The following is a 22443-nucleotide window of genomic DNA, read 5'->3' on the forward strand; positions in this document are numbered from 1 at the left end:
TGTTTTTAACAAACAAATGTGTCTTTCACGGCATCTAGCGCGTTGATTATTAAATATTTAGTCAGAAGCTTTGATGTTGATTAAATGAATTTAATTTGAATACGTTGATGATAAAAATCATATCACAACTTCGATCGTAGACTTTTATTTGTGATTGCGACAAAAAGACGTGTCAAGTTTCAATAAAAAAATATTCATATTCAAGTTATTTATAACGAAACCTTCTTTAGCTAATAAAAAAAATTAAAAAACATATTAAGTGAATTTGTTTAACTAATATTGGAAATAAAAACCATACGCAGAGGATGAAAAGTAGAAGTTAGTTGATGATTGAATAACTAATTTACTTGTAGTCGAGGAAAACTAGTTTCTAATTTTGAAGAAAATTTAATATTAATTTCGAGTTGAAAAATGAAACGTGGAAGTTTGGAGCATAAGAAAAATTTATGGATTGACTGTCCGATATTTCCAAACATGGCTTTGTTGAAAATAATTTAAAAATATTACATTCAATTAAAAATAATTTAAAAAAATTAGATAAATTAGTAAATCAATTCAATTCATCATATTTAATTCGAATAGATCAAACTTAAAATTAATCTATATCAAAATTTTAATTTTTTTTAAACACAACCTGATCCAAATCCATAATGGACCAAATTAACTTGTGTTGAATTCGTTTTAACCGCACTAATTGAAATAGTTAAAAGATTTAAATATAAATAATGTTAAAAAAAAAGTGAAACAATTCCTGTCGACACTTTAAAAAAGTATGTATCGGAGATGTAGGGGTATTGAAAGAATATTGTAAATTGTGTTCATAACAAACGCATAAATCCCTGGATCAAATTTAGAAACAATGTTCAACTTCACACTGCTACATGAAATAATAATGCAAATTACAAAGAAAAATTATGGTAATAATAATTAATCTACACAAAACAAATTATGAGAAACTAAATGGCAGGAGGACCTAATTCGAAGAAGTTCAATTTTACAGAGGAAGTCTAAGATTTATGAGCAAAACCTGTGTTGTAGAAAATGGATATGACGAGATCTCAAAACAAATGGAAGTCTAAGATTTATGAAATATATACCAAGAAAATATAGGGAATAGTTGTGTGGTGTTTGTTGTTGTGTTGTGTTCCCTTTTTCATCTATCAGTCAACCCTTGAAACGAACTACAATGCACGAAATATCATCCTTGCTGTCTTTGTCCAATGCCTCCGCAATTAGCTTTTTTGCTGCCTTTTGTGGATCTTTTATCCTTCTAGCAATATCAACTGCTTCTTGGTTTGCCATTACCTGCAATGCAAAAAGACAACACAAAGGTGTAGAAATTCTTTAAGTTCTGCATAAACAATGGACAGAAAGATATTTTAGAATTATGGATAACCTTCCAAAGACCATCACTAGCAAGTATCAAAAGCTCAGCATCTGAGTTAATATCAAAATGATGTACATCAGGATCAGATCGCAAGTGTGATTTCAGATTCTTGTCACCAAATGCTCGAGAAACTGCAAGCTGCCCATTCACTCTTGCAACATCTCCTGATATAAACCACTAACATGTTAACAAACTCCTCCAAATTACACAACAATTGTATTAATGTCACAAAATACTTCTATACTAACATTCCAAAACTCGGGTTTCATCTTATAATTTATATAAACTCATGTTCATCTCTTGTTTTATCTAATATGAGACTTTATTTGTATCCTTGCAATTACAAAATGTGCATAAAAACAGACAACCTTGTGCTTATATTCGTGGAGCTTCATTGTTTGTAATTTACTACCTCACTTAATTTAATATTTAATTAATATATATCAAGATCAGTCCTTATATCTGAGTGTAGAGTGTAAATCCATACAACAAGGGTAACTTGTAAGGTAAACATTGTCCAAGTCATGCTTTAAGGTTGCAATCAAAGCATCCCACAAAGTTACTGAACTTAAGCAGTAATCCAACACCATAACTAATGAAAAATCATTTCATGATGCATAAATCCTATTCCCAAACATTTCATAGTATTGAAATCTAAGAATGACAACATAAATCTGCCCCTTGAACATGTAAGCAATATCTAACAGACATTAACTAAGGTTTATTAAAGAACCTGGCATGTTTGAGACAAAGCCTCCTTTGTTCTCGATGAAGCCCCTCTCAGTATTTGGCTCATGATCAATGGTCATCTGAATGGCCACCCCCTTCCTTGACAGAACTGCCCGTGAATCTCCAACATTTGCGACCCATAAGTTCTGATTATTAATAAGAATTGCAGTGACTGCAGTAGATCCTCCTCGCCCCAAATCAGAACTGTGAGAAAGAATGGCCTGATCTGTTGTCTCGTAAGCTTTAATGATAGAATTTCTAGGATCGGTCCAGAAGTCCTCCTGGAATAGTCAAGACTACAATTTGTAATTCCAAAGTAAAATCTTGCCAAGCGGCATTACAGAGTTCAAAGAAGAAAATTAGGCCAAACTTCAGGATTTTCTGACAATAAAGAGGTTATACAAAATTACATTTCTTACTGTCAATATTGATCGTGAAAAGAGACTGTATGGGGAGCTAATCAAATGTGATAAATCAATGATGATACATTTTAGTATGTTTCAATAACTGACCTCCTTCAAGATATTAGAAAAGAGATGCTTTTGTAAATAGGCTGGCACACTGTCTCCCAAGTGTCCATCATATATAGCAAAAAGTCCTAATTCTTGCCCTCCGCATTTCACAATTTTTGCTACATGATAGTCCTCCATTGGGTGGTTTGCTTTCCCTTTAACTAGGCTAAAACCATACTTAACTGGCCACAGATGGCTCCTCCCCTTGCCGGAGCTACATGAAGAGCGTCCTCCAACCACCTACAACTATTAAAGTCAAAATACACTAACAAAAATTCTTGTGTTTAACATAAGATGCCATCCAAGGAAGGTGGTTGAAGCATTCAAGATGTTATTAAAAAAGACAAAGGAAAATGATTGATTATTGAGGGAAGCATAGCATAAATGTGAAGCCAGGAAATAGGAAGTTGTCAATACAAACAAACAACATTCAGAAATAAATCAGAGAAACAAACCCCGTACTAGATAATTCTATCAGCCACAGCCACAGAATACTGAGTATTTATCAGCACCAACAACCAAATGAGTTATAAATAAAACATAGCTCATAAGCATGGTTTTAAAAAATGGTCTGAGTGAAATTTCGTATGCAAAGCTTCTTTGGATCAGTGACCCCAACAACACAACTGCAATTGAGGAGCATCAACCGCATTTGTAATTTCCAACAATATCAAGAATCGTGGCGACAACAACTGTGAGGGGACCATGATCACAATTTAAAATCTTTGTTCATAGTAGACTGAAAAACACTGACAAAACATTCAAGAGTCGAAACTATATTAAATAGACAGTTTGGTTAATAGCAACCATTTGAAATGAACCCTATGTCTCGAAAGTAGCTTACTGCAGAAAGTCCAAAGCTTAAAAAAAAATCTTATGTTTCAATTTTCATTAACAAGTATGCTTAGAAAATAAAATTTCGGACAGTCCAAAGCCATTCATTGCCCCAGGCAAAACTCAATCCGCACATAGACAAAGGCTGCATAAGGCCCCTCTAAGATACAAAAAGAAAATCTTTTAAAACGTTAAGAAATTGTACATTCATGAAGATTGATTATTCAAAAGGCAAAACTTTAGAACAATAATAAAGAGGCCACAGATTCTCACCTGATGGAAGCAACAGAAACAATCCATGAAATAATTCTGCCCCGCCTCACCTTCCCCTTCTATTGCTCAACATCAAACTCTTCTCAAATCTTCAGAACAGAAAATTTAGCAAATATTTGACGGCAAAGAAACTCCAAAACTCTCCAACAACTGTGAATTATCAGCAAAACATTCCGATCACTGACGCAAGCAATTCTAACAATCCTCTCGAGAAAAGAGAGGGCAAAAGGAAATCTTTCCAACACCCAGATAATCAGCAGGCTAAAAAAATTCAGAACCAGTCCAAAAATTTGAAATTTTTGGCAGAAAAGTATATTAGAGATGGGCAGGAGAAGTGGGTGGTCTCCTCTGTAAGAAATGAAGAAAAAGAGAGAAAGAACAAGAAAAGCTTGTAAGAAAACGCCCTTGTGATGAAAAGAGGTTATTAAAAGAAAGAATAGAAAAGAAGACGGAGGGGTGGTAAGGTAACCTTATGGTTTTGTTGAGAAAGTCTGGTCTGCAATGGGTGCGAAAAGGCAGAGGTTGCCCTTATTGACTTTGCAGTTTTGTGTTATTGTAATTGCTATTGCTATGCTGACACACTTTGTTTGATTATTACATACAGCTGTTTTGAGGTTTCATTTCATGGTTCTTCTCTCAACTCTCTCCCATAGGTGGCTGCCTTCCTTGGGTTGGGTGGGGACTTGTGAAAGACTTCAAAAGTCAGCAACACTTTCTACCCTCTTAACACTTTCTCTCTCCTTACCATTCTCTTATTTTTCCCTAAGATAGCTCTTGTCTCCAAAGGATAACACAAACAATCTTATTTTACAATGAACCAATTTCCTTTTATATTCTTACTTGTTTGACCAAGCAACACTATCTAATCATACAGTGTAATAAAGTTATTATTTTTATGCAATGATAAGAGTTTTAATATCATCAACCAATCAAAAGTTTTAACAGGAATGAATTTTAAGTTAATTATAGACAAAAGATAAAAGGATTATTTTTTATTAAATAATAATGTATTTTCTCACAATTAATATGTAAATTAAAAATCATGATAATTTTGGTTCAAAAAGGTAACTCATTTTTTTGTCTTGATTAAGAAATTTAATTAATACTGTCATTTGATTCCAATAATCCTAGTTAAAAATACGTTGTTTTACTTCAAATTTGATATAGAAAATAAATATGGTTAAAAAGATAATTTATTTAAATATATTATTGAAATGACGTCATTAAAGGTAAAAGTGGATAAATTTTATATATATTTATTTTTCTCAGATACTTTTCTCTTCTTGTAATTGAGTAAATTAAAAATACAAATCTTTTACTAAAATTCAAATATAAAAAAAAATGACATAAAACTGTGCTTTTACAGCACTTCTTTCATTTCATGTTTTCTTTCATTTTAACAATTAATTTACATTATTTAACTGTGTTCAACCAAAATATTAAACTTAAGCATTTCTCCTCTTAATAAATAATACTTCTGTATATGCATTTATAAATATTAAAAAACCTGCATCAATATTTGAATCAGGTTAGTCTCTCATAGATGCTAATAGTTTTTCTTAATTTCTGTTAAACGGTATTTAATAGGAGTAAAGGAATCACTGAAATTTATTGTTATTTTCTAACATGAGTAGTATGTAGTAACACTGTAACAATTTTTTAATCTATTTTCAAATTAATTATTTTATTTATACGAAATTAGTACTATATTCATTAAAAGAATGAAATAATTTTAGTAAAAATATTTAATAAGATAACATATTTATTAAATTTTGGTTTAATATTGTTCCCTACTTTTAGGAATTTGGTTCAAAGTAATCATGTCTTTTAAAAAAATTCAGTAAGACCTTATATTTTGTTAAAAAAATGTTCAATCTGGTCCTTTTTACTGTTAAAAACATAACAGTGCAAATGCCACCGTAGCATTTCATAAGCACGTGACACACGTTAATTAATGGACTTAAATGATTTTTTAATTTAAAAAAAAAGTCTCTACCATCACCATCTCGAGACAAACCCTAATTTCTCTTCAAGAAACCCTAGCCGTCCCACCATCGAGCGCTGTCATCGTCATCCTCTCCAATGCATCACACGCCACCACCAAAGCTATGCGACTAGAACGCGAGAAACCCTAGGTCTCCACGGTTTGCTTGCAGGTCTGATTATGGTTGCAGGTTGAGACAAGCAGTGGCGCGATTAGGTGGAGAAGAGTGGCGATTCGCGATCTGCAACAACTAGTGATTTGGCTGGTGGTTAGTGGTGGACGATTCTGTTGTGGAGAATGGACGACAGTACTGCTGGCGCGACGACGATTTGGCTGGTGCGAGGGTGAAAATGGTGAAGATTGGTGGCCGCAGCATAGCAAGGGATCGCGTTGGGTGGTGACGTGAGAACGAATGTGAGATGCGAAGGTGATGGAGGTACAACATAAGAGAGAAGACGCTTTGGTGGTGGCGCGTGATGTGTTGGAGAGGACGACTGCTGGCGAGGATGGCAGTGACAGTGCTGGATGGTGCGGCGGCTAGGGTTTCTTGGAGATAAATTAGGGTTTGTTTGGAGATGGTGATGATGACGTGACATTTGTACCGTTATTTTTTTAACAGCGTAAGCGAAAAGGATCAGATTGAACATTTTTTAACGAAAGGATCAGATTGAACATTTTTTAACGAAATTCGAGGTCTTACTAAATTTTTTTAAAAGATATAATTACTTTAAAACAAACTCCTAAAAATAGAGACCAAAATAATGAATTAAACCTTCCTTTTTCAACACAAGTCTCTTGTAACAGTGAGACTGAAGGAGTTAATATATTATAATATAATAAAAATATGTATAAAAATAGAATATAATAATGGAGAATACTATCTGCAATAAAGAAGTCAACCCTGCAGGTTAGATTTTTTAGACAGGACATTAACTGTGAGCATAGAAACAGTACAGTTGGCAATTGACTAGAGAGCATCATAATCTTAAAGATATTTTTTTCAAACACACATTAAATGCCAAATGTAACAGTAAAAAACTCAACTTTGAAGGAAGGACTCTGCTGGGTGGGGCTCAGGTTTAATTTCATATTAAGTTAAATATATTAGGGTTAGGGTTAGGTTAAAATTAGGGTTAGATTGATAATAGACAGACAGTGATGACAAACATCTGAGAAAGTCAGAAACCACTCTGCTCTGTATAGTAAAAGCTGAATGGTCAAATTAAAAATGTAGCAGACTTGTTTGGTTCCTTCCCAACCATAATTGCATCTCTCCCAAATTTGTCCTGTTTCAGTTTCAATCTAAACCTCCATCCAAACCAGTTCAAACTAAATTGTCCTTTTTACCCTTCATCAGTTAACTGACTTTTTCTAAAAGTAATATTCAAATAAAATTTTAATCTCCTTATTTCATTCAATTTGCAATTTTATTTCATTCAAATAAAATTTCTAAAAGTAATTAAAATTTAAAACACATCCAGTTTTTCTGTTTTATAAATATTTAATTTTTAACTAATTTTAAATTTTATATTCAATTTTTATTACTATGATTTGATGAACCTTACCACTGATATATCTATTAAGGTACCACAAACTGATTTAATTAATTGAAACGTAGCAACAACAAAAAGAAAAAAAGATAAATATACATATATAAGCAAATTTAAAATTGAATTACAATTTTATATTTATAAAATATAAATTACAAGGTTTAAGTATAATTTATGTAACTTTGCTTCTTCTTTTTTATGTAATTCCTACAAAAAACATTTGATATTTTTAAATTCTTGATGTTTTTTAACTTTATATTTAAATATAGTTAGTGCAGTATTAAAAATAGAAGATATATTATGTATCTACAAAAATTTTAATATGAAATATTTTTTAAAATTTAATTACATGAATCAGTATGTTCTATTTTAACACTGTGCTAACTATATTTAAATATAAAATTAAAAAAATCAAATTTAAAAATATAAATTGTTTTTTTACAAAAAAAGAAGAAGGAGCAAAGTTGCACAAACTATACTTAAACCTTACTTATTTTTAGTTAATCAAGATTAAAGAGAGAAAAAAAGGTGTTTCTACATTCATGATAAAATGTCTTTGCATAAGATAATCAACAATAGAATCATTACAAACAAGCACGAGTTTCAAAATTTGTTCAAAAAAGAAAATACTCAGAGGTCTCATCACATAATGATAAATATTTGAAATTCAGTTAATGAATTTGAAGTGTAAAATATTAAAAAATGAATAAATGAATAAGAAAAAAGGAAGTAAGTGGATGTGCTTATTATTACAACCATGAATAGGTCAATTGCATGCATTGGTCTGTGCAGTGTTTGGTGGATCAACAAAACAATAGGAAAAGCTCTTTTTACTTAATTCTTAACATTCCCACTCTCATTATGCCATCAGAAAAACCAACATGTCACAACTTCACACGCGTGGAAACAAACAGTGACCTAGGTGTACGAGGTGGGGTTTTGCCACGTGTACAACCCGTGCTGATGTCTCCTCCTTTTTCTGTTTCTGTTGCTCTGTTACACAAGAACAGATGAACTTTTCCTGTGCTGCTATGCTATCAATCATCTTAAACGAACATGGCAACAGGCATGCCAAAACCATACTACACTCACTTCTAAACTGCAGTCACAATTATGTCACTAAGATAAAATTCTCATCAAATATAAATGTAAAAAATTATATTATTGTGGTTAAAAGTGTAGCTATGAACATTTTTTAGAATAAGTCAATTACAAAATTAAATAAAGTATAATATTTTAATTAATATGTCTGAGATTAATTTATTTTAAGTTGTATATGTTCTTATAAAAATAGGCTAAACCAGTACAAGTTCTGGACAGATTTTAATTTTAATTTTTATTGTGTTGTGGATGCTTTTATTTTGAATGATAGAGTATCTCGGAACATTTGATGCATGTTTGCTAAAAGTCCAGCTATGATTTGACTCTATAATTATGTACTTAATCATTAGTAATTAATCCAATATGATATAAGATTATAATGATTATAGTATTAACGTGAGATTTAAATTTACACTTAAAATTTTAACTATAATTTATAAACAGAACAAAGTTTTTCATACGTGTTAAATCTCATTAAAGTGTTAAAATTTGAATTTGCATTAAGAAATTTCCTAAAGTTGAATCAATGCGACCTGTTTTAATTTCAGTTATTGTCCAACAAATTGAATTAAACTACATTTCAAAATTGATAACTTGCCTCCAAGTTAGGTGAAGCTGAAATCATGTTGGCTCGTCAAAATTAGATCAAGGGCAATCATGCTTGAAAATAACACGAGATTTTGAAAGAATAAAAAATTGATTTTTAACGTAAATTAAAACTTTGTAGATTGAATTCAAAGTCATTTCTCTATAAAGAAATTAAAAAAATGCAATGAGTATTTATTTATGGAATCTTATGAGCAGTAGATAAGAATGCAAAGAAGATTTGATTTGACAAGACTGAATCCAAGTTATGAAATCAAGAATGCACACTGAATATAGTTGACCACAAGAACTGCACTCACTGTTCCTAGATCTAATTTTTTAAATTAGATTAAAACAATTAGTCTATATTAAACCAATTTTGAATAAATGTGAGTCCAATTCTTTTATAAATTATAAAATATTTAATTCTTATATAGGATAGCTAATGTAAATTATCTTCTTAACAATCAACATGTGAATGTTATATTTTAATTTATTATGAAACTCCTTTATTACATGAGAAATACTATATATGTCATCGGTTGGAAAATATAAGAACTAAATGCATTGTAATGTAGTTTAAGGATGAAATATAAGTTTTCATAATATTTTGAAGAAAAAAAAGACATATTTAATCCAAATAAAAATGACTTTCCTCAGAACTACTTGTAAATTTTTATATTTGTTTATTTATAAAATTATCATGTTGTATTCAAATAACTTATTTTATGTTTACAAACTTTTGTCTAGAAAACACTAAAAAGATAATGTTATTTTCTGTATAAATAAATCTATAAAAACATAGCACAAAATTAAAAATAAAATAAGAGATCTATAGCTAAAAAACATGCAAGTACATACCCCCCATAACCCTGTTCTTCTAAACTCTCCCATTTGTGTTATAATCACAAACAAAATCTTTAATGCAGGAACAATAGCAAAACTTTAATGCTGTTCTTTAAAATGTTTGATATTTAACTTATTTAATTCTTTAAATAATTTGTTAGAAGAACTAAATTCAAATTTTCAAATTTTAAAATTGTTTTAGAGAAGGAAAAAAAAAAGAGAACAAGAGAGAGTAAAGAGATGAGAAAGAGAACAAAAGTAGACAAAGAGAGTAAAGAGTGAGAAAAAAAATATCTCAAATGTTCCAATATTGATAAATTTTGAATACAAAAATTATATACCCATTTGAGAACTCTAATGTCATTCCTTAGAAATTAAAGACTCAATAAGTAAGGACCCTTACTATAAAGGTATGAATTAAAGATTCACCAGGAAATAACTCTTATTACTTACAAAAGTATAAATTTTAATGTGTTTTCCATATCTTTAGAAGAGAAAATAAATATGCTCTGATTTGTTTAGAAAACCGTTTAAACCTCAGTAAGTTTAGGTTTTGTTAGTAACTTGAATATTATATTCTTTTTGCATGAGTCTTGATTTTGTCTCCACATGCTTCCTATATATTTTTATTTTCCTCTTTGGACGAGTTTTAATTTTGTCTCCTCATGCTTTCTATATCTTTTTATTTTATTTTTTTCTTTTTTATGAACTTTTCACGTTTGTCAGCTAGTTAAAATGGTAACATTTTATAATAACGCCTAATGTGAGTTTATAAAAAAAAGTAATTAAAACAATTTCATACATTTATGAAAAATCAGTTTCTCTATAAATTTCAATATCCAACCAACATTGCAAAAAATATTCACAAAAAAAAACAATCCTTACCTATGAAAAACAGATGCATTTACAAATATGATCATCAAAAACGGACTAAATTTATATAATTCAGCAATAAAACAGGCCAGATATCATAATTAGCACTTAGTATATAATTACATAATTTTTCTGGCCACTGTGGACTTTTGTACAAATTGCAGTTTAATACTTTAGCAAGTTACATCATTATGTCATGACCCCCAACCATCTATAAACAGAATTATCCTGTCATACTAATTAAACCATAAATAAAATAAAAACCATGCTTCATTAGACTACAACATCTGAAACTGTCAAACCAAAATGGGAGCTAGGTATCATAATCTATTTATATGCAGCGTTGGATACAAGTAATTTTTACCACAAATATATACATGAAGACGATGTTAGGACTCCCCAATGCCAAATATAGCCAAACTGGCCACATGTATTTACAGAGGTGAAGATGGGAGTAGCCAGTGCAGGATCAGTTAAATGCTATAGGAATGAAATTATCGTCGTCTAAAAGCATATCAATATCAATTAAATCCTCCACACCATCAACTGTCCCTTCAGAACTGGTCAAACCCTCGTTAGTTCCCTGCATGATATTTAATGACTATGAGCATATCATGAAGTCAAATATTAATGACTCTATACCCTAGCAGAAGTTAACAGATACCTTGGTTTGACGGAAGTCCTCAACAACATTTAACAGACGTCGGTATTGGGCACGTGCCTCTGGATACTGAACCATGGACTTCACTCTTGATAAGGCCTTTTGGATCTTTTCTTCCTTTTGTTTCCGTCCTTCCTTGAGGAAATCATAATCATCCTCTTTCTGAGAATCATTTTGTTGACTGGGGACTTTGTTAAGCGCATCTGGTCGAAATCCACGTAAACCACTACCCTTGCGCCTCCAGCGTAATATGACCTTTTCTAGGATCCCCACAGACCAGATGATTGGTTTATACTGTTTCCGTACCTGGTGACCTCTTACATGGGCCTTTGACACCACACAATTAATAGTCAGTGGGAGTAGCATGTGTCGTGGAAAAAATATAGCAAAGAAAAACGAAAAGAACATGAGAGTCTATTAATTAGTCACATTTCTTCTCAGGATAGGGGGGGGGGGAGGATACATTGGAGGTAATAGTAGCACAGTAGGGAAGGGTAAAGTTGATTGGCAAACATCAAGTTCACACCTATAAGACTCAGGCCATAGATAATTGAACTAAGAGCTTTGGGCAGTCCTCTGAATATCTTTTTTGGTAGCTTTCTAAACTAAAAGGATGCGAATATCAATTCCTTTGCAGGTAGTGACGGGCGGGTAAGGAAAGACTTGTAAGCTATAGTGCTATGTATAATTGCCTTAAAGACCAATTAGGAGATAAAGCTTCAAGTTCATGATCTTATGACTGTTAAAACACTAACCCGCCAAGTAAATGCATGTTTTCTCCACTTTTTGACAATCCCAATGTGTGACACCCACATGTATACAACGGTTAAAGAAGGAGAAAAAAGATGCAACAGTTTACAGGAGCATCTTTCCATTCTTTTCCTGAGATTGTATCAATCAAAATCTCTCCAATGTAATCAATATTCCGCCTTCAGTTTCCAAAATAGCAGAATAATTGATACAGTGATTTGATGAGAACTTACGAACATCCAACAATATTCAGATTTACTTAAAAAGAAACATGTGCAGCATTAAAAATGAAAAATCAATAAAAAGAGCAGATCACGAACCTGGATTTTAACAACTCTTTGCCGAATCATCAAGAATTCTTTTCTCTTCTTCCAACCACGAAACTTTTTCTGTATGTGTATTGCAGCAGCATTGGCTAAACCATGTCCTTGTCCAGATTTACAAGCCCTAGAAGCTAGAAGAGATAGAGCTTGCTGATCTGACAATCCAAGCTCATCGTCATCTTCATACTGAGTTAACAGCTTCCTCTGAAATGACTGCATTCTGAATACTTGATGTATACGATCAGCAGCTTGTGTTGCATTTCGAACAGCAGTGAGCGAATCCTTCATGCTGAGGGCATCTGGCATATCACCATAGAGCATAGGTGTCGCAGTTCGTTCTAAAACTGTCTGCACCACTTTCATTCCTGAAATTTCTTGCCGACTACCTTTTTGATCATCCACTTTGAGGGATTCAAGATTTTGAGTTAATGAACACTCAGCAAGAAAACCAGAGATTCCTTTGTGCCCGTTTGCAGAGGCAAGATCTGCAGCTGGTCTACCTGATGGAAATGCAGGAGATGGATCTGTCACTGCTCCACAATCTGCTCTCATGGAGACCAGGAAAGCAACTGTCCGCTCTCTGAGAAAAGGACAAAGAATAACAAGAAAAAAATTATGTTATGCAGAACATAGAATATTTGAGAAAAAGTGATAAAAGCAGAACAAAAAATAGAAACGTTCTGCTATTTGCCTTTAACTGACCAAAGCAATTGCTCTAGGTGTAACTTAATTTAGCTAATAAACAGAAATTTAAATTTGCTTCATATGATAGGAAAACCGTTTTTTGTGAACAATTTCACCATTGATAAAATGTCTAAAATATGAAGAATATCAGAACAGTTAAAGAAGGTTCAACCAGATTACAAGACGTAACTTATTCTCAATGACTGGACTCAATAGAGAGGGATAAAATCTCAAGGAAATTTACCTGCCACAGAATGCAGCCCAGTGAAGAGCTGTCCATCCATTCACATCTCGGAAGTTGATATTAACTCCAGCAGCTATAATTGGATTTATGGCCCAGTCATAACCAAGAAAAGCTGCTAAGTGTAGCACACCTTGCCCATCCTCATCTAATACATTTGGTCCTTTACCATTCTCAGTTACTTTGTGAAGAAGCCATGAGTACAACTTCTCTTTAACCTGCCTTTGAAAAAGATGCTCCCTCACCGTGTGTTGGGATATATCCAATTCTTTAGTTTGCTCGTCCTTAATAGAATATTCCTCTTCCTCTCTCAGTGAAATAAGCTTGAAAATTAAGTTCCTTTTCTCCATATCACCCTCAAAAGAATGGTTTGAAGGGTTCACTGGCTTTAAAGTAAGAAATTTCTCCAGTCGCAAATGAATGCGCATTTCAGTTGAACTGCCAAAATATTCTGCAAAATCTACATTTCTAGCAAAGCCTTCTCTGAAATCGAATTCCCGCACTTCACTACAAGCTAGCCTATTGGAACATGTTACATAGAATGGGACCCGTCCAACTTTATGACGGGGAGCTTGGCAGCACAAAATTCCATCAGCTAAAACCTCAGCTGGAACCTCAACTTCCCCAAACATACAGGACCAGTTACATGTTGTCACCTCTGGTTGACTCTTCAAAAATGATCCAATAATCAACACCTGTATTTTTTTAAACAGGATAAGATGCCAATCAAACTATGTCCGGTTTTTGTTCATTTTATCAAGCAACATTGACTCAATCTTGAATAAAAGAAGCAGCAAACCCAATAATCATATATAACATACCAAAGGGGAGGGGGAAAAGAAGGAAGATTGTCAGATGCGTTAACCAAAATGTAGAAGAAATACAAATCGAGAACACTGAAAATTAATAGCAGAAATGATAAAATTAACAGCTATATATACACAGTTTTATAATTCTTTTACTTCATAAAATGCTTAGTACAGAACATAGATGATATTTATAATTTTTAACAAACAAGATTAACTAAATATACGTATAATCCTAATCCAGTTACTTACATTTCATGTGCATACAAAATTATTATCAAAACATAAATTGTATTAGAATTATTACAGAAAAATGTGAGAAAAATATATAGGGAAATTATGATAATGATCCAAAAAACCAGCAAAATAAATCAAATAACAGAAAGAAATAAAAATGGGCAAAATATTATTTAAATAAATGGGATACAAAATATAAAATTGAGCAAGCATACGAGTGAAAAACCATGCAAATTGCAAACAGTGAAAAAAATCTGGTGGATTCATTTAAAGGAATAAGATAAACACCATGCAAATGAGTGGGAAAATAGAAGAAAATAATCATTTCAATGAGGAAGAAAAAATCATTCAAACAAGAGGAAAAATGTCTTCCAAATAGGCAAAAAAAATCGAAAATAAGCAAGACAAGATTAATTTAAATTGGCAGAAAATAGACCGGAAAAAGAAAATCATACATATTATATTATAATATATTACTTTATTCTATTATAATATGGATAATTATATTATTTTAGTATTATATCTTTCTAATAAACTATTTTAAATATAGAAAATTATATTAATACAATAATGTATAATATAAGATAATGATCATATAATAGTGATAATAATACATAATATATGATGTGATTATATTAGAAGGAAAAGTAGGGTTGAAAAAGAATTGGAGGGAGAATAATCAATTATATAGATTTTCAAAAAGATTGGTACCTCAATATCTAACTCCGCATAAGCCCATTTAGGTGAAAAATCATTTATACTAAACAGTTGGTCCTGAGAGAGAGATGGGCTCAATGAGCTATCATCTATCACATGCTGGCATTCATCTGTACTCCATGAAATACCAGGTGTGGACTGCATATTCAAATCAGCTACCTCTCCAAGTTCTTTAGTAACCCAACGAGAGAAACTATCAACCTTCTTCAGGCTCTCATCTCTGTCCAATAACGTACGCTTCATAGTTAAGCCATAGTTGATAGATTCTTCATCAGGAACTTTATTTGCAGAATTGGATTTTAGAGTATGTTGAGATTGTCCATCTGCATGCTCTTGTGGATAGTTTTTCTGCAAAAGCTGCTCTTTTGGATCACCATTAAAACTGTACAGGATTGGAGCAATTTCAGAGCTTGCATTACGAGCTCCATACCCTAGTAAACTGGTGCCATAATCAGATCCATAATGCAGACCAAATGGTTGATTCTGGCTTGACATTGGCATGTCTCCTGAATTGTCTTCAAAAGGAATCTGCATCAAATCAAATAGCAAAATGAGTAGTTATATTTTTTGGCTAAATTTATGAAGTAATTAGTAGTTTGAAATTGCATAAAAGAGAAACCGAAGTTAAGAATATCAGCTTTAAATTAAGCAATCAAAAGATAAAACAGACACCAAGCCAATACCCAGTAATAGCCACCCAATAAGTACATATCTCAACAAAAGGTTGAGTATGGATTACATCTGAAGAAACTGTAATCTAGAGTTATATTAAAGCAGTTCTGAAGTTCAGACAGTCCCAATACCAGATACATGCAGCCCAATACCAGACAGTCCCATATAGCTGTCACATTATGTCTTTTCCATACCAAAAAAAAAGGTGTTTGGTTCCAGAAAATGTCATCTTTTTCATTTTCTAAGAATTTCCTTTATTTTCAAGTTTTCACTAATTTGAAAATGTGTTTGTTTAGATTTGCTTATGATTTTCTGGTTTTCTTCAACAATTTTTTTCCTCGCTGTAATTTGTAATCTTTATTTATTGAATGACCTCTTAAACCTGCAGCTTGAGTTCTGAGACTGAAACATTCATATTGAAGTAGACCATACATCCTAACTTACATGCACACCAAAACAAAATCCGTCTGACTAATTTGATTATAAGGCAGTGTTATAGGTCACAATCCGTTCATGAGATGGTTTGGAGAGAATGCACAACTTGAATGGAAAGATCTAGGTTTTGTCTTGTTGAAATGCATGGTCCCAGGTTTCCAAGAGAGAGAAAGTAATGAATATAAAGACATGAAAATCTCAAAAATGTCATTGCATCAGTATTTTTGAAGATACAGAATTAGTTTTCTCAAATTGAAATTATCAAACCGAAATGATGAAAATAAACAGGGCCTAATAGTTGCAGATGGTACCGGTAGATATACTGTGAAGATAACAGTATGTACCTGCCAACTCGGTTGCAAAGACCGAGAGCTCTCTTCTTCCTCAGTGAGATCTCTTTTTCCTGTTAAAAGGTCACCATAAATGGTATGTTCTTGTTCAAGGACATTACCCATTGAACTAGGAGGGATGGAAGGAAACGATGCAAGAGAAGGATCATTGTGCAATTTGGTAGTGCTTTGCAATACAGTGTCCCATGGTGCCATGCCATGTGTTTTCTCACCATCAAAATAAGGAGTGTCATTTCCTCTAAATTTATCCCCGTGAACAACTGGGATATAATCTGTTCCAGAAATTGATGACTGTCCATGATCACCTAAAATTGATTGAAGATATATGGGGGTAAACATGTGTCAAAGATTGCCTAATATAAGTTACAAAATACCTGAGACAACCAAAATGGAGAAAAAGAAGAAACCTGAAAAGGGACTCGTATGATATGAACTATTCAAACCAGCATCAATCTTTTCTGGCAATGGACCATTCCCCATATGTTGTGACTCATGTAGTGGCCGCAACCCAGAACTAGCTTGGTAGACATCCTCTGGAAAGAATTGTGATTAAAAAATTTAACTGTGATGAAATAAATGGTCCAAAGTATTGCACAAATATTTGTTGTATCAGTGCACCAAGATAATTAAAGTATAGGAGAAGAAGAAAAAAGGGAAAAATAAAATAAGTTTCTCTTTAAGTTAAAACTAATTTCTACAGTTTAATTTAAATATAAGCTATTATTAACTTACGGAAAAACTCATTTCCTTTTTCCTTCCTGTTTTTCTTCTTTTGCGCTTTTTTATGGAGAAGTTTATTCCAACACATTCTTAACATGTTAATTCACTTCACAGACCAAATAAAATTTTCAAACCTCATGAAATAAATTTTTGCAGAATTACCAGAATCAGCATCTTCACGTAAAGACATCAAACTGGATGATGCGCTGATGGAATCTGTGCTAAGTGAAGTAACCTTTTGGGAATCTAGCGGGACCTCATCACCTTCAGTATTTACTACAATATTTTTGTTACCCTGAGAAATAAACCAGAATAGATCTATGAAAAAGTCACTCATGCACTCAAGGCAATTTAGATCAGGACTACAAAACACCGATTCTTCTATATTGAACAGCTTTACTGCTTGAATTCAAGAAGAATATGAAGAAAATATTATGAAATCTTTTAAAAAAGGATGGTATGATATAACCAAGAGTGTTTTTATCACCAAACGGCAGAGATGCAACTTTTGACTCATAAGACTAGGTCAAACAAGCACTTTCCCATTCAAGCAATTGGGCACAGGCCACTGGCTTGAGTCCAACCCATAAACCCAACATATATACATACATCTCATGACCCTTGGGGATAGCATCCCCTCCCTCTACAGAAATTAAATAACATAAATAGCCTTAGTTTCTCTGTTCAGAAGGATTTTGGAATCAACAGTGCCATTATAGCGCCTGATAAGGCCACCATTCAGCCTGCTATTTGCTCTGCAACAGCCACTGTACCAAACCATCCTGCTACAGCAACTCACGTAGTGGGCAGGGCCACTTTGCACTAGACACCACTATGGCACACTAATAAAACCCTGCTTGAGAGGCCTATAAAAATGATTTTTTTTTTTAAATAATCAAATCCTAAATTGAGTATAACAATGTGTTGTTTACTTATTGTAAATTGACACAAACATATCCTTTCATGGGTATGACTGAAACGTTATTCCCACATCTCACCATGTACAAAAAAACCAATCCCACAAAAAATGTAACTATACCCTATTTGGGTATAAAATAATGAAAGACGAAATAAGTTTCTCTCATTCAATAAAATTAGATTGTAAATAATATGTAGAAACTCTCGCATTGTAACTTCAAGAAAAGATTATTTGAACTTATAGAAGAAACTTATTCCACTTTTTCTTCTTATTTTCTTCTCCTACAAGTGCTTACAAAAGGGTTATGCAACAGAACCCAAACACAAATACAAACAATGTCCTAATTTAAAAACTTGAACATAATCTGAATGCATTTAATTTGATAATTGAAATAGTGTGACTATCTATCACAACTTCAAACTAAAACTATTTTAATGGCACATTGGCATGCCAGTAGGTGAGAAAAAGTATTATAAAATTGACATCCACAATTGATCAAATTGACCTCTTTCAGTGGCTGTTTACTACTCAAGTTTTCACAGTATGAAAAACTCATCCTTCATATACTTTCATTAACTCCTCTAGCAACACTAGTTAGAGCCATGGTTATTAGATAATAAAAAATGGGTGGCAATAATATCATTAATCATCCATGATGGCTCAACATATACTACAAGAACGGCAGCTTATTCATTCTTTCCCTTTCAACTACATCATCATATTTTGTAAAACATCAAAACTCAAGCTATAGAGGAAAAGTGCTCTAACAAAAGTAAAAAAATAGATAGAGTCCAAAAGCTAGAAATGAAAGAGCTATAAATGATAAAAAAATCATTGGAAGGTAATAACAAGAAAAGGTAATAACAGCAAAAAATATAAAGAAATGAAAAAAAATACCTTAACTTCCAAGTAATGGACAAATACTATGTGCATCATATCCCTGGAATGAAAGAAAATTAACAAGAAAACCATGTCTTGATTAATTATACGACATAAATATCACAGTAGATGTACATTGAAAGCGCATTTTAGTAAAGATGCAGCAAATTATTTAAAACACAATAAGATTAAAAAATGCCATCTGCAATTAGTAGATAAAGAAGAAATTACATTAGGAACAAATGGCTGAATTAGATGATCACAACTAGAGGTAGGATAAGAAATCCTTCAAAAACATTAAACACAAGAACAGGGAAGAAAGATGCAGTAAAGCTTCTCAACCAACTTGTCTAAGCTAGAAACTCCTTTGAAATATAGAAACACCAGAAAAGGCAAAAAAAATGTAACTCTAATGCTCTACTCACTAAGCTTGAGGGTAATAAAACAACCTTAAACACTTTTATCTATAAATTGACATGAGATATGATACCAAATGTACTAATGCAGTACTTGCAAAGAAGCTTACAAGTAACAAACACATGAAATATGACTACAATTTAATGTCCAAGACAAATTACACAAAATATTGTATGTAAATTAATTCATACTCACGGTTCTAGCATCCAGTAGCTTCGCCTTTGAAAATGTTCATTATCTTCTCCATGGGCATAGTAGCAATGCAACACATCGACACTTCCAACCTAAATTTGCTTAAATGATGTTACAACCCCAGTGAATAATTATATAATGGTAGAGACTTCCTTTGCAGTTAGGGAAGACTAGTTGAAAAATTCCAATCATCTTATGCATAAGCTAATCTTATATAGATTTGATTAACTATAAACACAAAACTTAACCAAATAATTACCTTCAACTTTTCATGAGCTTCTTTCACAGTCTTTCCATCCTTTTTCTTTCTCCAATTATGTCCATCCTTTCTAAAGTACCTCAAAACCTTTCTATCAAATAGAAAAAGTGAACCACCTGAAATTATGAAGTAAAAGTGAAAGTGATGTCTTCGTAAAATCAAAGTAATGATAGGAATATGATTAGAAACTAAAAGATAGAGTGAAAATAACAACAAAGCAAGGCATAAGAAAACAACAAAATACTAATAATAACATCCTAAATCCTGCAATAAGTACATAAGGTGTTTCTTTGCTACCCAGCTTCACGAATTTTTTCTTTTTACTGGATAAGGTGCCCTTATTCCTTGAACTGAAATAAAGGATCTATTGGAACATGAATACGTTAAGTTCAGATAATGAAAAATTAAAAAACTTCATACAGTTTTAAAAATAATTAAATTCAGTTAAATGAACTCAAGAAGGAGAATGCTTCCATTTTGAAACACATTGTTCAGCACCTGGAAAGATATGATTAATTCAGGCCAAAATGTTCATGAACACCAAGTTGAACCAAACAGGTCAAGGAAAATCAGTTTGTGAAAGCTTCTTGGGCAATTCATCTAATCAATATATCAAAAGTATATGCTGGTTCAAATTAATATAGAAGTAACATGCAGTAACCATACTTGGTGGCCTGTTATGAGGTTCTGAAGTGATTTGAAACATCTGATAATTACGAAGAATTTCACAAATTTCTGCAGGTCGCAACCACCGATGCTGGGCTTCAAATTGTAATTGCTGAATATCTGCAAATTGATATCAAGGCATTTGGTCAACTGTTTCATTATGAATTATATCACATACAGAATACAATTTTCAAGCAAGCTTATAAAATCAAATCATGGCCGTAAAAGTCACATGCATCAATAAGAATAATTTTGTAATAATAGAATAAAAATGAAAGATAAACTGACATATGAAAATAACAGCCAATGCCATTCACTAGTGCAATTTCGAGGTCAAAGTTTCCAGTACATAAATTTAGTATCCTATAAGCCAACCCCCAAACAAAATCAATTAATCTACCAAATATATTCCTATCTTCAGATCTGTTTTTTTATGTGATCATTTGGAACAGCATATTTTGTGTTCAAAAAAATTTAAAATAAAAAAAAATACGAGATTTTGACCAAAATAACTGCTTTGAGCAATGTTGTCAGAATCAATATTTTACTTGAGTTCGGGAGGGGGATTAAAGATCTAGATTGAAAGATGCAACCAAATGAAGGAAGATTATACACAAACATGTCCATGTGATTAGGAAAACATTTTATAAGTAATAACGTAGAACTAAACTTGAACTCAATTTATATCCGTAGATTTATAAGGGTAATTTTCGTTATGCTTGTATTGATCCAAAGAGGAGTGCTACCAACCTACTCTTTAGAACGCACACTTTCTTAATCGTAAAATTTTATAGGAAAACACAATCATGACATAATCATTATGCTCTTTTTAGTTGTCTTTAGTTTTCTTTTTTGGCAAGGAAAATCGCTCTAATGCATGTGCTTTTTCCAACAAAACGATTTTGAAATAGTTATAAATTTGGCAATACTACTAGGTTAGCTAATTTGGGGGGATTGAAGCTGCATATTAGTTAGTTTCACGGGGGGATTGAAGCTGCATATTAGTTAGTTTCACCACTCGGGATCCGAAAAAGTGGAAAATCGATGCAGTGAAAAAATACCTATCAATCATTCATATCACACAGCCCTAGTTCCGAAGACGCTGTAACACCTAAAAATGCGTAATTAGACTAAAAAAAAGTACCAAAATGGTCATTTCCCCAAATCAATTGGGCAGAGTTTTAGCCAACCTCAGTAAGGGCCAACCCTTAGGTCCATTCATTAGCCAAGCCCTTAACAGTACCTGACACTTAGACCCAACAACAAGAATGCACTCAATGAAGTAAACATAGTTCGATAGCTGAACTCCGTAACAAGAAATCGCGTCGAAAAAACAATTGAATTTACAGGATCGAAGTATTGCACGAGAAATTAACAAACAAACTGAAAAAGGAAATCAAAAAATGACCTAATGGACGACGCAACCCATAAGCAGCTCCCTCCGCCATGGCGAAGACTGAATCTGAGATCAGCGCGAACGACGAAAGAGACAGAGACTTTTTTTCTTTTCTTTTCTTTTTCTTTTTTTTTTCTTTCCCCCTCAACTCTCCAGTGACGTGATAAAGTGAAACTGTATATTTGGTATTTATATTATACAGAGTAAGGTACTGGCTCAGACATCTAATGGTATAACTTTTGTTTATTATTTACAGAGCACGTGCATTGGAGGGTCTAATGCAGTGCAATTACTAGACCAAATAATTTTTCATTAAGCAAGTGTATTAAAATTATTAAAACAGAAATAAAAGAGATATATTCGAAATTAAACATATTGAAATAATTTTGTTCAGTGATGGGTGACTATTGGGCGACTATATGACATAGGATAAAAGAAGAATGCC

General features: G+C 32.4%; 2 protein-coding genes across 4 annotated transcripts; both read right to left on the bottom strand.

The window, feature by feature from the left end:
- Positions 1 to 792: 792 nt before the first annotated feature.
- On the bottom strand, positions 793 to 4486 carry LOC124826773 (putative protein phosphatase 2C 10). Of its 3 annotated transcripts, none has more exons than XM_088116634.1 (6): positions 4205 to 4486; positions 3736 to 3885; positions 2629 to 2868; positions 2121 to 2397; positions 1397 to 1551; positions 793 to 1305 (listed from the first exon to the last, which is right to left on the bottom strand). In XM_088116634.1, exons 2-6 carry the CDS (start codon positions 3760 to 3762, stop codon positions 1165 to 1167), a joined length of 840 nt encoding a protein of 279 aa, XP_087972760.1. In that variant the 5' UTR covers positions 3763 to 3885; positions 4205 to 4486; the 3' UTR covers positions 793 to 1164. The 3 variants fall into 3 exon arrangements, with proteins under 3 accessions (XP_087972760.1, XP_087972759.1, XP_087972761.1); XM_088116633.1 differs by having other exon boundaries at positions 3736 to 4083; XM_088116635.1 differs by having other exon boundaries at positions 2629 to 2874; positions 3736 to 4083; positions 4205 to 4484.
- Positions 4487 to 10767: 6281 nt separating this feature from the next.
- Positions 10768 to 22183, bottom strand: LOC124826771 (calmodulin-binding transcription activator 2-like). The gene is made up of 13 exons (XM_047299700.1): positions 22011 to 22183; positions 20603 to 20722; positions 19937 to 20052; positions 19681 to 19769; positions 19087 to 19129; positions 17433 to 17565; positions 16958 to 17083; positions 16545 to 16855; positions 15088 to 15621; positions 13337 to 14028; positions 12406 to 12988; positions 11339 to 11662; positions 10768 to 11257 (listed from the first exon to the last, which is right to left on the bottom strand). The coding sequence occupies exons 1-13, from the start codon at positions 22048 to 22050 to the stop codon at positions 11144 to 11146; spliced, it is 3225 nt and encodes a 1074-aa protein (XP_047155656.1). The 5' UTR covers positions 22051 to 22183; the 3' UTR covers positions 10768 to 11143.
- Between the last annotated feature and the right edge of the window lie 260 nt (positions 22184 to 22443).

Source organism: Vigna umbellata, chromosome 5 (assembly GCF_029865625.1).
Source record: "Vigna umbellata cultivar VRB3 chromosome 5, Vumbellata_1.0, whole genome shotgun sequence".
In the NCBI taxonomy this organism is placed as follows: domain Eukaryota; kingdom Viridiplantae; phylum Streptophyta; class Magnoliopsida; order Fabales; family Fabaceae; genus Vigna; species Vigna umbellata.